General features: G+C 44.0%; 1 protein-coding gene, 1 long non-coding RNA gene and 1 other non-coding gene across 5 annotated transcripts in view; 2 read left to right on the top strand and 1 right to left on the bottom strand.

Moving 5' to 3' along the window:
- LOC115182086 (myc box-dependent-interacting protein 1-like) overlaps positions 1-16,362 on the top strand; it is a 43,938-nt gene that overhangs the window by 10,333 nt on the left and 17,243 nt on the right. Inside the window, exons 2-13 of one of the 3 annotated variants that reach the window (XM_029743733.1) lie at positions 1,759-1,839; positions 2,162-2,216; positions 3,518-3,612; positions 4,192-4,287; positions 5,024-5,131; positions 6,377-6,462; positions 6,668-6,743; positions 6,844-6,899; positions 9,477-9,515; positions 11,267-11,315; positions 11,990-12,157; positions 12,194-12,235. In XM_029743733.1, the coding sequence (XP_029599593.1) occupies positions 1,759-1,839; positions 2,162-2,216; positions 3,518-3,612; positions 4,192-4,287; positions 5,024-5,131; positions 6,377-6,462; positions 6,668-6,743; positions 6,844-6,899; positions 9,477-9,515; positions 11,267-11,315; positions 11,990-12,157; positions 12,194-12,235 (951 nt within the window). Of the gene's footprint in view, positions 1-1,758; positions 1,840-2,161; positions 2,217-3,517; positions 3,613-4,191; positions 4,288-5,023; positions 5,132-6,376; positions 6,463-6,667; positions 6,744-6,843; positions 6,900-9,476; positions 9,516-11,266; positions 11,316-11,989; positions 12,236-16,362 lie in introns of all 3 variants that reach the window. The other 2 variants (XM_029743732.1, XM_029743734.1) reach the window with 2 other exon arrangements.
- Positions 12,318-12,914, bottom strand: LOC115182089 (uncharacterized). Its single transcript, XR_003873619.1, has 2 exons — positions 12,647-12,914; positions 12,318-12,561 (listed from the first exon to the last, which is right to left on the bottom strand). It is a non-coding gene; the product is annotated as an uncharacterized LOC115182089 (long non-coding RNA).
- On the top strand, positions 14,905-15,095 carry LOC115182133 (U2 spliceosomal RNA). The gene has a single exon (XR_003873628.1). It is a non-coding gene; the product is annotated as a U2 spliceosomal RNA (small nuclear RNA).

The following is a 16,362-nucleotide window of genomic DNA, read 5'->3' on the forward strand; positions in this document are numbered from 1 at the left end:
CTTCATTGCCCCATCACTCCCCAAGTCATCAGCTCTTCATTGCCCCATCACTCCCCAAGTCATCAGCTCTTCATTGCCCCATCACTCCCCAAGTCATCAGCTCTTCATTGCCCCATCTCCCCTAGTCATCAGCTCTTCATTGCCCCATCACTCCCCAAGTCATCAGCTCTTCATTGCCCCATCACTCCCCAAGTCATCAGCTCTTCATTGCCCCATCACTCCCCAAGTCATCAGCTCTTCATTGCCCCATCACTCCCCAAGTCATCAGCTCTTCATTGCCCAATCACTCCCTCCTTTTCACTTCAATGTAATGCTTACTTTTCTATTCTTGTCCTCTTTCCCCTCTTCCTTCTTTTAATGATGAAAGCTCTTCTAAAAGCTGACGTCTGCTGTTTTCGTTTTCTATTGTTTGAATGAGTCAGAGGTTATAATGTTAAAGAATACAGAAGTGAAACTTTAAGGTTTCAGTTTCTCAGAATCCTGGACTTTCAATGGAGATTTTCCCTTGAATGGTTTTTAGTGAAGGACTATGCTCAATCTGGGTTTGGGAAACTGACCCTGAACAGAAGACACTTAAGCCTTGTTCACACTGCAGGCCTTAATGCTGAAATCTGTTTTGTTTTTCAAATCTGTTTTGGAATACTGACTGTCCAAACAGCAAGTGACCAAATCAGATTTGTTTGTGTTCAGACAGCAGTTATTTGTTGACATGGCTATGCTAGTTGTCATAGTAATGACGGGTGTGTGCGCAGTGGTGTAGTCTGATTGGTGGTGCTCGTGCTTCCTATCACGCAGAAGTCATGTAACAAGTTGTGACAACAATAGCTCCCAGTTGTTTTGAATATTCAAATTCATAGTGGAAGAACACTTAAAGCCTCAGAATAAGATGATCAAACTTTCAAAACAAGTGGTTTTTGGCTAGCCACGGCAGTCAGCGAGCTAGCCACGGCAGTCAGCGAGCTAGCCACGGCAGTCAGCGAGCTTGCCACGGCAGTCAGCGAGCTAGCCACGGCAGTCAGCTAGCTAGCCACGGCAGTCAGCGAGCTTGCCACGGCAGTCAGCTAGCTAGTATGTAGCTGTTTAGCTTTCTAGCACATTCATGTCTGTAAATAGTTAACAAGCTAGTTAGCTACAACGTCATGTTCTTGTCAAACTGTCAACAAAGTAGCTAGCAAGCAACAAGATATGCCAAATAAATCTAAATTGTATTTGAGTAACTTCAAACTGCCAATGTGAACAAGGCTACAGTAACCCCCTCCACAAATGAATTATTTTCCTGTGAGATGAAAAATGACATTTCACAAGCCCTGTTTTGAAACTGAAATGTGCTTTATCAGGGTAGTATACAATATTTAGTGTCATTTAGAAAATTCCACCAGAGAGAGTCAGAGTTGAACAGCTTAACACTTCAAAGTTCTCCATGTTGAACTAGGAGATGGAGACAGAGCCTTTGGTGTGCTTGTCAGCTGGTCTCTGCCAGAGACAGAGGAGACACATGGCTTTGACAGCCTGCCTAAAAATAGACAAGTGTATTACCAGTTATATCGTTCCTCCAAATCAATTGGAAAGATATCATTCATTTTTGTAGGTCAGTAGATGTATTATTTTACCTTTATTTACGCAGGGCGTTGCCATTAAGACTAGGGTCTCTTTAAGTAAAGTATTACTGTGTATGATTATTGACTGTGCTCTCCCAGGTCCTGCAGTAGCCCTGTAGTGCTCATGTATTCACCCAGGGATGTTTTGTCTTTCTGGCAGGTCCTTCAGAAGCTGGGTAAAGCTGATGAGACCAGGGACACAGCGTTCGAGGAGGGTGTGGCTAACTTCAACAAGCAGATGGTGAGAGTCCCGCCTCTTCCAACTCTTTCTCCTTCCTCTCTCATTGAGATGGTGAACCCACTGTTGTGGCCCAATGTTCCCTCCCCTCCCAGCCTACACACACACACACACACACACACACACAAACGGATCCATGACTGACCTGAACCGTACTGGGCTGGTTAAGATAGTCTTTTCACAATATCCTTTCCAGTATGGTCCCAGCAACTATGTTGTATGTGTAACCAGGGCAGCACAGTACAGCTTGGCTCAGTTTGGTTCTGTAATGTGAAAATGGCATCATGCTCACAATCCCAGTCCAAACCATTGTTGTATTTTCCAGGCCGAGGGCACCAAACTGCAGAAAGACTTGAGGGCCTACCTGGCAGCAGTTAAAAGTAAGAAGCATGTCTTTCTGTGTGTGTGTGTGTGTGTGTGTGTGTGTGTGTGTGCGTGTGTGTGTGTTTTTAAAAATATATATATATTTCACCTTTATTTAACCAGGTAGGCTAGTTGATAACAAGTTCTCATTTACAACTGCGACCTGGCCAAGATAAAGTACAGCAGTTCGACACATACAGCAACACAGAGTTACACATGGAATAAACAAATATACAGTAGAAAAAAGAAAAATCTATATACAGTGAGTGCAAATGAGGTAAGATAAATAAATAGGCCATGGTGGCGAAGTAATTCAAATACAGCAATTAGACACTGGAATGGTAGATGTGCAAGTAGAGATACTGGGGTGCAAAGGAGCAAGATAAATAAATACAGTATGGGGATGAGGTAGTTGGATGGGCTGTTTACAGATGGGCTATGTACAGGTGCAGTGATCTGTGAGCTGCTCTGACAGCTGGTGCTTAAAGCTAGTGAGGGAGATATGGGTCTCCAGCTTCAGTGATTTTTGCAGTTCGTTCCAGTCATTGGCAGCAGAGAACTGGAAGGAAAGGCGGCCAAAGGAGGAATTGGCTTTGGGGGTGACCAGTGAGATATACCTGCTGGAGCGCGTGCTACGGGTGGGTGCTGCTATGGTGACCAGTGAGCTGAGATAAGGCAGGGTTTTACCTAGCATAGACTTATAAACGGGGAACGGCACCTCTGTACCTTCAGGCTCTGATCAGGCCCTACACCCAAACAAGGGCACTGCATTCATCCACCTCTGGCCTGCTCGCCTCCCTACCTCTGCGGAAGCACAGTTCCCGCTCAGCCCAGTCAAAACTGTTCGCTGCTCTGGCACCCCAATGGTGGAACAAGCTCCCTCACGACGCCAGGACAGCGGAGTCAATCACCACCTTCCGTAGACACCTGAAACCCCACCTCTTTAAGGAATACCTGGGATAGGATATAGTAATCCTTCTAACCCCCCCCCCAAAAAAAGACATAGATGTACTGTTGTAAAGTGGTTGTTCCACTGGATATCATAAGGTGAATGCACCAATTTGTAAGTCGCCCTGGATAAGAGCGTCTGCTAAATGACGTAAATGTATAAATGTGTGTGCAGGTATCCTGTAACTTATTATTAGGTATTACAGTAATATCTGTCAGTTTCGATCTTGTCTATTTTGGGAGCGACACAGTTGTAGTGTTCACACACACACTAATACACACAGACCTCTTCCTGTTGTAGGCCCAGTTTCATTTCAGTTTTTGACCTGTCTGTCTGTCTGTCTGTCTGTGTCTGCCTGTCTGTCCTCAGCCATGCATGATGCGTCCAAGCGTCTGCAGGACTGTCTGGCGGATATGTACGAGCCAGAGTGGTTTGGCAAGGAGGAAGTGGATACCATCGCAGAGGTGAGAGAGACTAGCACGGTTGGTGTGTGTGTGAGATCTATGGGAATTCAGGATGAAAGACTACCTGTTCCTCTGTGAAAGAGGTGTACAAAACTTCAGAGGTTGAATTAAATGTATAATTGAAAATGCAGAAAGAACATGAGAACTTCAGATCAATTCTATTGGTTGTTTGAGTAAAAAGAGAATAGAAAAGGGAACCAGTGTCTAGTTTCCTCCCTCCATTTCATCACTGTCACATTCACTTCTTCTCCCTGCAACACATACTCCTCTCTCTCTCACTGCATGTCTCTTTCCCTCCATCTCTCCATCCTTCCGTCTGTAGGAGATGATAGAGAAGGAGATGGACTATTGCATGGAGGTAAAGGACAGCTCATTCATGACTGTGTAGACTGGTGATGAATGAGGACTAGTGGGAATAGCTGTGGCCTACACTAGATCTATAGCTAGAAGACATGGCACTAGTTTCAGACTAGCTCTGAACTGCACTGTTAGTGGAGCTGTTATTGGGGTGGGGGTGGGTGTATGCGTGAGTGTTTGCATTTGTGAGTGTGTTGTTTGACTCAGCTGTCTGTATTGTAGGAGACAGACATCCTGTGGTCAGATTACCACGACAAGCTTGTGGACAATTCCATGATCGCCATGGATACCTATCTGGCCCAGTTCCCTGACGTTAAGGTGTGTGTCACTGCAGTCAGGTGCTCAGTGTGAGGGTGTGTGTTTGGCCCTTTTGTGAAAAATGAAGCTCCAAAATAAATAAATAAATAAATAAATAAATCTGTTTTTATAAAAAATTTATAGATTTTTCACATTAACAAACAGAACAGACTACACATACTGGTACCAAGGGCTCTAACAGAACAGGCTACACATACTGGTACCGAGGGCTCTAACAGAACAGGCTACGCATACTGGTACCGAGGGCTCTAACAGAACAGGCTACGCATACTGGTACCGAGGGCTCTAACAGAACAGGCTACGCATACTGGTACCGAGGGCTCTAACAGAACAGGCTACGCATACTGGTACCGAGGGCTCTAACAGAACAGGCTACGCATACTGGTACCGAGGGCTCTAACAGAACAGGCTACGCATACTGGGCTCTATACAATCCATATGGTGGAAGTTCAGAGTTACAGCGAGATTAAAATGTAATGTTCCTCTGTTTGCGGAGACTGCATTCATGGTAAACACTGCATATGTCTGCTCAGTAGGAAATCACCTTTACATTTCTGGTGCGCAATCTTTAAAGTTTCAGCGATCCTGAATTTAAATGGAGCCCTGAAACAGCTCAGTTCCCTGACCAGTTAGAGGATACATCAATACATACACTTGATTAATTGGTTCTCAAGAAGCTGCAGCCTTCTATCTATCAGTGACTCTGTGGGTATGTTTGTCTGGTGTCTCTGACCAGGCACGCATCGCTAAGCGGGACAGGAAGATGACCGACTACGACAGTGCGAGGCATCACTTTGGCTCCCTACAGAAGGGCAAGAAGCAGGACCAGGCCAAGATTGCCAAGGTAAGATGGTCGCCCGCTGCATCGTTTCCTGGGTTCATTACGGTATCACACTGCTGAGCCAAACCAAGCTGAGCCAGCTGTACTGGGATGGCCTGGTTTTGCATCCACCATCGTTTAAAATAACAAATAATATATTCCATTTATCAGATGCTTTTATCCAAAGCAACTTAGTCATGGATGCCTACATGTTACGTACGGGTGGTCCCGGGAATCAAACTCACTATCCTGGCGTTGTAAGCGCCATGCTCTACCAACTACAGAGGACCAGCATTTCTGGAACCTTCTTGGAAGGAACAGAACAATGTAAAGAGAAAATATCCAGGCCAGTTCAGTTCAGGTCGGCTCTATAATGTGACTCAGTCATGACTCTATAAAGGCCTTAACAAAGCTAATGCAAATACCCACATTATGATGTCTGATGTCAGTAAGCAACATTCTGCGTTGCAATTTTGGCGCGGCACGTTTTGCTATGCTTGCCACATGCTCCCATGGGCTTAGGCTATACAAGTTGAAATAAGCAACCAATCAACCTACTGGGGGAAAAAGTCTCATTAACCTGTTTTTCATGTGTGTGTGTTTGATTGGGTGTTAGTTAATGTACAATATGGAAATACTCTTGCCCTATTTCAAAACTCTCTCAAACCTGCCTGTCTGAATTGCTAACCTGCCTGTCTGAATGCTAACCTGCCTGTCAAACTATTTGTCTTGCTTCTCTCTGTCCGTCTGCATGGCTAGCCGATGTCTCTTGTGGAGAAGGCTGCCCCAGGTTGGGCCCAGGGGATTCTGTCTGCTCATCAAATAGCTCAAACTAACCTGACCAGAAACCAGGTGACTGATGTCTAATTAACTCACCCTCTCACCCGTCACACTTCACCCTGACCCCGCCTTGCCTTCAACACTCACTTGTCAATCACCCATTCTGAGTTCTAATTCCTAATTCTATGCCACCATGCCCTAACATTTTGTCTGCATTCCATGTCATTCTTTAGTTTGATTGTAGATAATGCGCTTTCTTTTGAGTAACATATACTAACAAACATGATACTGTAGAATTGTTCAACCTCTGTGGATGTGTGATGGTGTCTGTACAGGCAGATACTAACATTGTTTAACCTCTGTGGATGTGTGATGGCGTCTGTACAGGCAGATACTAACATTGTTTAACCTCTGTGGATGTGTGATGGTGTCTGTACAGGCATATACTAACATTGTTTAACCTCTGTGGATGTGTGATGGTGTCTACAGGCAGAGGAGGAGTTAGGGAGAGCTCAGAAAGTATTTGAGGAGATCAACGTAGATCTGCAGGATGAGCTTCCACAGCTGTGGAACAGGTGAGACTTCTCCACCCTCTCACTGATGCTACCAGGCTGACACAATCTCCTTCCCTCTGTCTTTCTGAAGAGCCACCCACTTACAGCCACTGTTATCACGTTCTCTCTTCCACATGTCATCACAGACAGTCAGACACACACACACACACACACACACGCAGTGTTGCCAGCCACCATGTTAACACCTTCTCTCTCTCCTCTCTAGTCGTGTTGGCTTCTATGTTAACACATTCCAGAGTATGGCTGGATATCAGCAGAGGTTCCACAAAGACATGGGAAAGGTGAGAGGGAGAGCTGGGTGCCTACCGTCAGTACATGGGACTGATTGATAATACATGTCTAGATTGATTCATTTACCTCCTCCAATCTTTCTGTTTGCAGCTGAACCAGGACCTGAATGATGTCATGACCAAACTGGATGAGCAGAGGCTGGCCAAGTGAGTGAGACTTTGACATAATACCAGTGTTGCGAATACCAGTGGAGTATTGTACATATGATAGTGTTCATCTATGGCATACCTGTCCACTTTGCCCCACTGTTATATGTACCTGTAAAATCTACCTCTGTCTGGTGCACCTTTTAGGAACTTTATGGTAATTCTAGAGAAATGAGGTCCAATGCATACACAGGGTTGGGGAGTAACGGATTACATGATGTCGTGTCTTTGGCATCATTAAATGGAAGATTCATCTTTATCAAAAATTCTCTGTAATTATTATTATTACGTGATTAAACTACTTAATCATGTAACTGTAATTAACTAGGAAGTCGGGGCACCAAGGAAAATATTCAGATTACAAAGTTATAATTTTCCTAATATAACTTTCAGATATTTTAATATCTGATCACTTAGTCTTCTGATTAAGGAATTATTCTTTACCTCACGTTAGTCTCATTCCAAACGTCATAAATTGTTGGTTATCTGCACGAACCCAGTCTTCACTATGAGTCATCCATACATCAATTGTCTTAAAATCATTTATTTACTAACTAAGTACTCACAGAAATGCATAACAAACAGTAGATATGGTTACAAAGAAATTATAGGGGAATGTGCCCTAGTGGTCTAAACCGGCATGGCGGCTTGTTAGACAGAGGGACTGATAAGGGCGCGAAAGATAAGAGACACTACAAAGTTGATAATTATAACAATTGAAATGATAATCCTTTGCACGTGAACGCTCACTCATTCGGAAATAACTGCAATCAATATGTATATTTACGCTCAGGGTGTCGTCGGGATCTCTGTTGAAAAGTTTGTTTCTGTTGGAGAGTTTGTCCGCCCTCTCTCTGTGTCTCTGTGTCTCTGTGTCTGTCTGTCTGTCTGTCTGTCTGTCTGTCTGTCTGTCTGTCTGTCTGTCTGTCTGTCTGTCTGTCCTGGTTAGAATGGATAGTTCAGAGTGACATCCATTCATGTCGTTATAGGATAGATGTTTCGGCGGTTGTCGGTCTTCGCGTTCAATGATACCGAATTCCTAGCTGCAGACTAGTAATTAATATCAGACTTATTCTGTCGGTATCGATAGTCTAAGAGTTTAACCACGTGGGATGGTTAAAAGATTCAGCAATCTACTTAAACCTTATTTCCCTCTATGATAGAGGTACTGGTCTTATTCGGAACATAGAAAAGGCTGTCTCATGACGCCAGGTCCTGTCTGTGTCACTGGGGGCGTGCCAAGGACTTAGTGAAACTTTAAACAGAAATACAATTCTCTCACATTAACATCATTACATAGCACCACATCATTTCACAAACAGTATCATCACCACTCATTCACTCCATACAACAATTAGATGTAAGCCTCATAACTGAGGCTATTGTATAAACATGGTTATGGTAATGTGGCCGTATTGTCTCATGAGTTTCACAAAATTGTACCAAACGGACCAGTTCGTAGCTAGATTCTTCACCGATCTTTTATACATTCTCTAGAACATGAATATTGTTCGGACCTCCAGTTCTGTGAGGTGGAAGAAATTCCTTTGTTCTCTCTATGAAACTCTCTCTATATACTGTCTGGCCCTGAGGCAGGATTCTCCTCCAGGAATTTACGACCTCTCTGACCACAGCAGCCTGACTGTAACAGGGAGAGAGGTAGGGGGATGGTGCAGAGGGAGGGGGGAATAGTGCTCGCTGTACCCAAAGAGGGCAACGTCATGACAATGACGACACACCAAATGTGTTTGATGGATTGCGGGGAAAGAGCAGGAATAGGTTTTTGTAGGCTACAGTCCAAGCTATGTCTTCCAATGGTGTGACTGCTTTTGGCATCCAAAGATTATCCAACTTGAATAAACACTTGGAGGTAAGGATGACAGCAGTGGTGTAGTCTAATTTGATATGGATATCACTTATTATTGGTCAAAGCATGCCATTCCATGAGCGCAGCATTTATTTTTCAACTCGAATCAATGAGCCCAATCAGTCCTCCATGACAACACAATCATAAACAACAGAGTAGGGCGCATATAAAACAATTTGGCTAATCTATACTTCCATATTTCCAAGTCCTATTCTTTGAGATCAAGAGGTATAACATTTATTGGAATGACTGGAATTCTGATAGAATTTGGTTTATAATGTAAGGATATAATTTAATCTTATTATTATCTGTAGTAGAAAGCGATGGGTTAGAAGAAGCCTACATAACCAACCCATAAAGTAAAATGAAACATCCATATATGGCCAGTTATGTAAACTTTTACAATGATTTATCCTGCAATAGATGTCGTTCAATTGGCAACATACATTTTTGTCTTCTTCTAATGCCTCTTAAGGGGAAATTAATCTAAAAGTAACGGAATGTAATCAGATTACGTTACTGAGTTTGGGTATTCCAAAAGTTCTGTTACCGATTACACTTTTGGACAGGTAACTAATAACTGTAACAGATTACATTTACAAAGTAACTTATCCAACCCTGTGCTTACACATTCTAGTGAGGAAGTGAAATGACTGGCTGAATATAGAATACTGTAGAGTAAATTACACCCCCCCCCCCCCTCCCCACAGAAAGGCAGGTAAAGACTGGAAGCCTGGACCCAAGAAGAGGTAATGGACCTGACTGGGAGTGACCAGTGTGACAGTTTATATGTGCCTGTGTGTGTCCTTCTGCATGGTGCAGTTAGATACTGACTGAGAATAAAGGACTTGTTGGATACTACAACTCCCTACTACATCGCACAGTTCAGCATGATCTGGTTTATAAAGAGCTTGTTGGAGACTACAACTCCCTACTACATCACACAGTTCAGCATGATCTGGTTTGTAAAGAGCTTGTTGGAGACTACAACTCCCTACTACATCACACAGTTCAGCATGATCTGGTTTGTAAAGAGCTTGTTGGAGACTACAACTCCCTACTACATCACACAGTTCAGCATGATCTGGTTTGTAAAGAGCTTGTTGGAAACTACAACTCCCTACTACATCACACAGTTCAGCATGATCTGGTTTGTAAAGAGCTTGTTGGAAACTACAACTCCCTACTACATCACACAGTTCGGCAGCACTATGTGCACAATGAACTCGGAGAAGAAAAAAAGAAAAAAAATGGAATTCAAATAATTGAACTGAAGTTGTTGAATTAGTTGTTTAAAAACCAAAAAATAACCTGCATTCCGGTTAATTGCACAGCACTAGTCTCTCTGCATGGTGCAGTTAGATACTGAGTGAGAATAAAGGATTGGAGGACTCAACACAGGATACATACAGACCTTTAGTTGTCCAAGTGAACCGTCATCTGTCAAGTAGTGCATGGAGTTCTGCTGTGTGCTTGGACATTCATGGTGTTCCTCTAGTTCTCAGTCTGAGTGTCCGTGTGTTTCATGTCAGGCACTCCTCTGCATGGCCGCAGCATGACGTTTGAGGAAGCCTTGTGTTGTGAGTTGGTGTCTTATGCCGCAGCAACGTCCTCAAATAGTTTTTGCTCTGAGCTGTGTATTTGTGGAGTACTACGCACGGTCTTGTTATATATTAATAATAAAGAATGGTTTGTTTGGCATATGCTCATTCTCCCTGCTAAAATGAGGCTGTATACACAGATCATTAAATATACTTCTCAGCCCCCTGCTCCCATCTTGTGGTCTTGGTGGATGGTGCAGACTGTTGACTACACACAAATACATCTAGGTTGTGTTCAGTAGGGCACACCGTAACAAAATGTTTTATGACAAAAATAACGAACGTCTGTGTTCTTATCGGACAAGGTCAATGGTAGTACCAATGCATTTCACTCAGTTTCAAAATGTTTTCTCTTACGCACACCAGTTGACCCTGTTCTGCTTTCCCATGGTGATACAGGGGGACAGTGTGTGCTAAAAAAACTAATCGGGGCAGCCGCCACCAGATAGTCAGACCTTCACCACTGTGGATGACTGAAACTGATAAGCTGCTACATCTTTGCCCGTTGTACTATCATCTTAGTGAATCGCCCGCACGTTGCTCCAACACAACTGAGGTCATTGTCCCCCCTCTCGTTCTCTCTCTCCTCTGCCCCTCTCTCGTTCTCTCTCTCCTCTGCCCCTCTCTCGTTCTCTCTCTCCTCTGCCCCTCTCTCGTTCTCCCTCTCCTCTGCCCCTCTCTCGTTCTCTCTCTCCTCTGCCCCTCTCTCGTTCTCTCTCCTCCTCTGCCCCCTCTCTCGTTCTCTCCTCCTCCTCTGCCCTTTTTATTTTCTACTTTCTCCTTCCTAGAAAAATAAATACAGTAAAATGTTCTCTCTCTACTGAACACAACCAGGACATCTTCATCATGGCATGACACGGGAGTCAGTCAGTAATTCTCCCTTTCTCTCTCTTTCCCAGTGAGGCAGTTGCCGCCAACCACAGCATTACCCCAGACGCTGCACCCAAGGTAAGGTTCCCTCATACAGGGGCTGTAACGTGTCTGACTGTCTCTGTGTTTGTCTTGAGTGACTGGGGTTTGTGCGTTGATGAATGAGTGTCATTTTTAGAAGCGTGGGTCAGAAGTGTGTGTGTGTGTGGAAAATCTTGAGTTTAGGGTCTGTTTAAGGTCTGTAACCCTCAGGAGTATTTTTAAGGTGTTGAATTCAAAAGGGTGGAAAAAGGAGAGGACGGTACAATTGCGAGCACACACACAGTCACTAACATTCTCTTCAGGAAAACTCTCAAAGCGAGAGATGAAACTAACCCAGAGCATGTTGATTGGAGAGTTTCTCTCCATTGGTTTGATAGAAATGGGCTTTTCTAACATAGACACCGCTTACAAACTAGGGCTGGATCCAATCCATTGTGCGTTATAGAGCAGCGCATTGCCTTACAGACTAGGGCTGGATCCAAACTAGGGCTGGATCCAATCCATGGCGCGTTATAGAGCAGCGCATTGCCTTAGACTAGGGCTGGATCCAATCCATGGCATGTTATAGAGCAGCGCATTGCACTTGATTTCTAAAGGTAATTTACGCTTGAGCCAACATGCGCAGCGTTTACCGTGTGTTTTACTAACCTGTGTGCTGTGTCTCCCTCACTACTGTTGCATGTGTGTACATACTTCCGTGGACCCTCCAGACGAGGCCGGCGCCCCCTGGACCCGCCCCTGTACGCCCGCCCCCCAGCCCCAGACCCTCGTTGACTCCAGCTCCAGACACGCAACAGGACATAATCTCCTTCGATGGCGAAGCCCTGGTGCCCGACGCTAACACAGCCCCACCGTCACAGGCAACCACTCCATCACAGGCAACCACTCCATCACAGGCAACCGCTCCATCACAGGCAACCACTCCATCACAGGCAACCACTCCATCACAGCCGCAGGTCAGATGATGTCATAATGTCCCCTCAGGCTTCCATCAACATCATACCCTCAGTGTCAACTCAGACGGCTCATAGGTTCTAGCCTAGGGATGGTCTGGTCTCCCACCTCCTCTTCCCCCTTGTTTTCCTAGGGATGGTCTGGCCTCCCACCTCCTCTTCCCCCTTGTTTTCCTAGGGATGGTCTGGTCTCCCACCTCCTCTTCCTCCTTGTTTTCCTAGGGATGGTCTGGTCTCCCACCTCCTCTTCCCCCTTGTTTTCCTAGGGATGGTCTGGTCTCCCACCTCCTCTTCCCCCTTGTTTTCCTAGGGATGGTCTGGCCTCCCACCTCCTCTTCCCCCTTGTTTTCCTAGGGATGGTCTGGCCTCCCACCTCTTCCCCCTTGTTTTCCTAGGGATGGTCTGGTCTCCCACCTCCTCTTCCTCCTTGTTTTCCTAGGGATGGTCTGGCCTCCCACCTCCTCTTCCCCCTTGTTTTCCTAGGGATGGTCTGGTCTCCCACCTCCTCTTCCCCCTTGTTTTCCTAGGGATGGTCTGGTCTCCCACCTCCTCTTCCCCCTTGTTTTCCTAGGGATGGTCTGGCCTCCCACCTCCTCTTCCCCCTTGTTTTCCTAGGGATGGTCTGGCCTCCCACCTCCTCTTCCCCCTTGTTTTCCTAGGGATGGTCTGGTCTCCCACCTCCTCTTCCTCCTTGTTTTCCTAGGGATGGTCTGGTCTCCCACCTCCTCTTCCCCCTTGTTTTCAGCTTGCCCTATCTTTATTTTCTTTCTCCATCCATCCGTCCACTCCAGCTTACCACTTTCTGATGATCTCACCTCCTTTCATTCTCTGGTCAGTCCTTCACCCTCTTCATCCATCCTCTCTTCACCCTCTTCATCCATCCTCCACCTACTTGTTCACCTGCCTATCCATATCTCTGCAACTATTACAACTGGTAACACCACACCAGTCATCTCCAGGACCTTCCCAGTAAAATGTCCCAGTAATCCCAGTGCTTGTCTTCCTCCTCGTGTGTGTGGCAGTGTTTGGCCCCAGCAGGGTTTATTAACCTGCTCCATATGGACCTGGATGTACTATTGCAGGCCGCCACTCAAAGTTGGTGTGTCTCCCCATTGGTCAGGCAGCAAGGTGTCCAGATTCAGGGGTCAGTCAGACAGGCTTGTGGTCCTGGTGGTTTAAACTCTTCCCCTCGTTCAGTGCACAGTCTTTGCATGCTATGCATGGATTCACTCAATGCATGCAAGGGACGAACTGACAGCCTTCCTCACATGGCAGTAAGACTGACAGACCGGGGACAGACAGACACACTGACAGGGTACAGACAGACTGACAGACAGACACAGTACCTCAGATTTAAAGCTGCAATATGTTACTTTTTGGGCGACCTGACCAAATTCACATATAAATAAGTTATAGATCTTTCATTGAAAGCAAGTCTAAGAAGTGGTAGATTTGTTCTATGTGTGCTATTTCTATGCTTCCCGTTAAGTTCAGTCCAACCACCAAATGTGGTTAATGTAGGGCTCATTAAATGCGGCTAATTTAGGGCTCATTAAATGTGGTTGGTTAATGTCTCATCAGGCTCAGGTAGCATCAGGTTTGAATTTTCATGCTGATCAAAGCTCTAATCAAATCCAGATATTTATATGCTTTATGATGCTTTTGAATGTCACTTTCGGTTTCCTGGCGGGAAATACCCCAGAGAAAACATATTTATTCTCGGTTAATAACGGGTTACCCGGGAGAAAAGTGATTTATTCTCGGGAGGAACATTTGTAAGATACTGGGATAATATTCAACCCTAATGCACATACAGGTTGATTCACAAAACACCAACCAAATAACTTACATATACAGTATTTTCATTAGGCCTAATGGCGTTTTATGACCATGATATGACATTTCTTGTAGTGACTGAGTAAGTTTAATTGTATAAGTAACCCTCAAAAGTGCCATGTTTGTACAGTTTATTATGTGGAGGACACATTTAGGTAGCCAGGACCATACGCCAAGACCGCTCCTGCAGTCCAGTGCCGTCGTTGAAGTTTGGTCTCTAGTAATTTAGGAGGGCAACTTTATGAAGGCCTCCTCACAATGGCCTTATCATACAAGGCTTTACAGAGGAGATATAAAAAAGGCAGACTATTTTTATTGTTCACATTATTTGCATTGATGTATTGAAGTCAAGTGGTTCAACATTCAAATGCAGTTTCGTGCACCACACAGGACAGCTTGGAAAAAGCGACGGTCGGTGGAACTCTGTCGCCACCAAGTGGACAATGTTTTCAGTTCCGTTGTGGCAGCAACGCTACCAGAGATATTTGATACAAGATCAAATGTTATGTCACAATTTATTATTATCTCAATTGTTTCCCCCCACCCGTGATATATTATTACTCCAATTTAGCTGTTAATCTGGTTTTATTTTAACGCTTTCTCTCATTTCCGATTGGAGGGCGGATGACCACGTGACTTCGATTTTACCAATTTGTTACATTGTAACAGTCAAACGTGGCTATTCCCGACTTTGATTATCTCCCAATCCATGCCACCATTTTTTTAAAGCATTATCTTTGATATTTGGTGGAAAGTTTACAGAGCTCATTTTGTTGTAACCATAGTCGAATTTGACGTGTCGGAGAACGGCACCTTCCTCCCGAAAGCATTGCGGTATCGCTTCTCGGCCTTTTGGCTAAGATCAAGTGTAGTATCTGTTCTTATCAGTTTAATATCTGATACGTCCCCTATCTGGGGACCATATATTAAATTGATTTTTGGAACAGGGAGATGGAATAGGGGCTTGCTCCGTCCACTCCACGCATCGACCTGGTATTGCAGTACCTCCAGGAACGGTGCACCCCTGTCATTGTAAAGATAAATCAAGTAGAGGTAACGGAGTTGCTTAGTTTTAATTCGTTAGGATCATGATGTTTTTTCACATTTGCGAAAGTTGACTATGATAGCTGATGAGAATGCTGCGTTAATCTTCTAATCAAAGTTTATTCTTCATGTGTATGGATAAACGGTACAGTGAAATGCTTACTTGCAAGCTCTCCCCAACAGTGCAATACACATAATCAAAAATATACTAGCTAAGTAATAAAGTAGTAAAAAAAAAGAAGAAAATTGTTATGATTGGAAATGTATACACAAGAAGACTATACAATATAAATTATGAAATGTGCTAAAGTCATGCACTGGTAACATGGACTGCCTCACATACCAGTAAAACATATTTATTGGGCCTAATAAAGAAGTCAATTAAATGGTATTTAAAAAAAATAATAATAATGTGGCATAAACACAACCAGTCATGATATTTATCTGATTTGTCAAACAAATCACTTCAAAATGTAGGCTACTTTTGTGCATGTTCTTCCACTCCAAAATGATTTCAGCATCCAAACTGCACGTATAACCTACTATTATTATTATTTAACTAGGCATGTCAGTTAAGAACACATTCTTAATCACAATGACGGCCTACCAAAAGGCCTCCTGCGGGGGCTGGGATTAAAAATATAGGACAAAACACATGATAAGAGACAACACTACATAAAGACAAACCTAAGACAACAACATAGCATGGCACAACAACATAGCAAACTAGTGCCATTTGTTGAATGTAAATAGACATGTTACAGAACACCAAAAAGTTTGCCTAATGAAGTTCAGCAATTGCCATTGATTGGGTCTACATTAATTGATGCACCTTGCTGACAAATTGACCTTTTCTGTAGCCTGAAAAGTCCTAATGTGTCTATCATGTATGTAGCCTATTGGATAAGGGCAAAATCATTTAGGCTTATTAAATGTGGTTAATGTAGGGCTCATTAAATGTATTTAATATGTCTCATCAGGCTCAGGTAGCATCAGGTTGGCATTTTCATGCTGATCAAAGCTCTAATCAAATCCAGATATTTATATTGTTAGGTTCTAAATAAAGAGTAAAAACTCAGTAAAATTCTAACCGTTTATTCACCCAATGGGTCAGACTGCTGAACGGAGCAAGACATGTTCCCACCAGCACACATGTTATGTATGTAATGTAATGTTATATATACCCACCCCAATTTAGGTGAAGGCTCCTCCTACTCTTTAAGCATTCACTTCAATAGATAGATGTGGGT

Source organism: Salmo trutta, unplaced genomic scaffold, assembly GCF_901001165.1.
Source record: "Salmo trutta unplaced genomic scaffold, fSalTru1.1, whole genome shotgun sequence".
Classification (NCBI taxonomy): Eukaryota; Metazoa; Chordata; class Actinopteri; order Salmoniformes; family Salmonidae; genus Salmo; species Salmo trutta.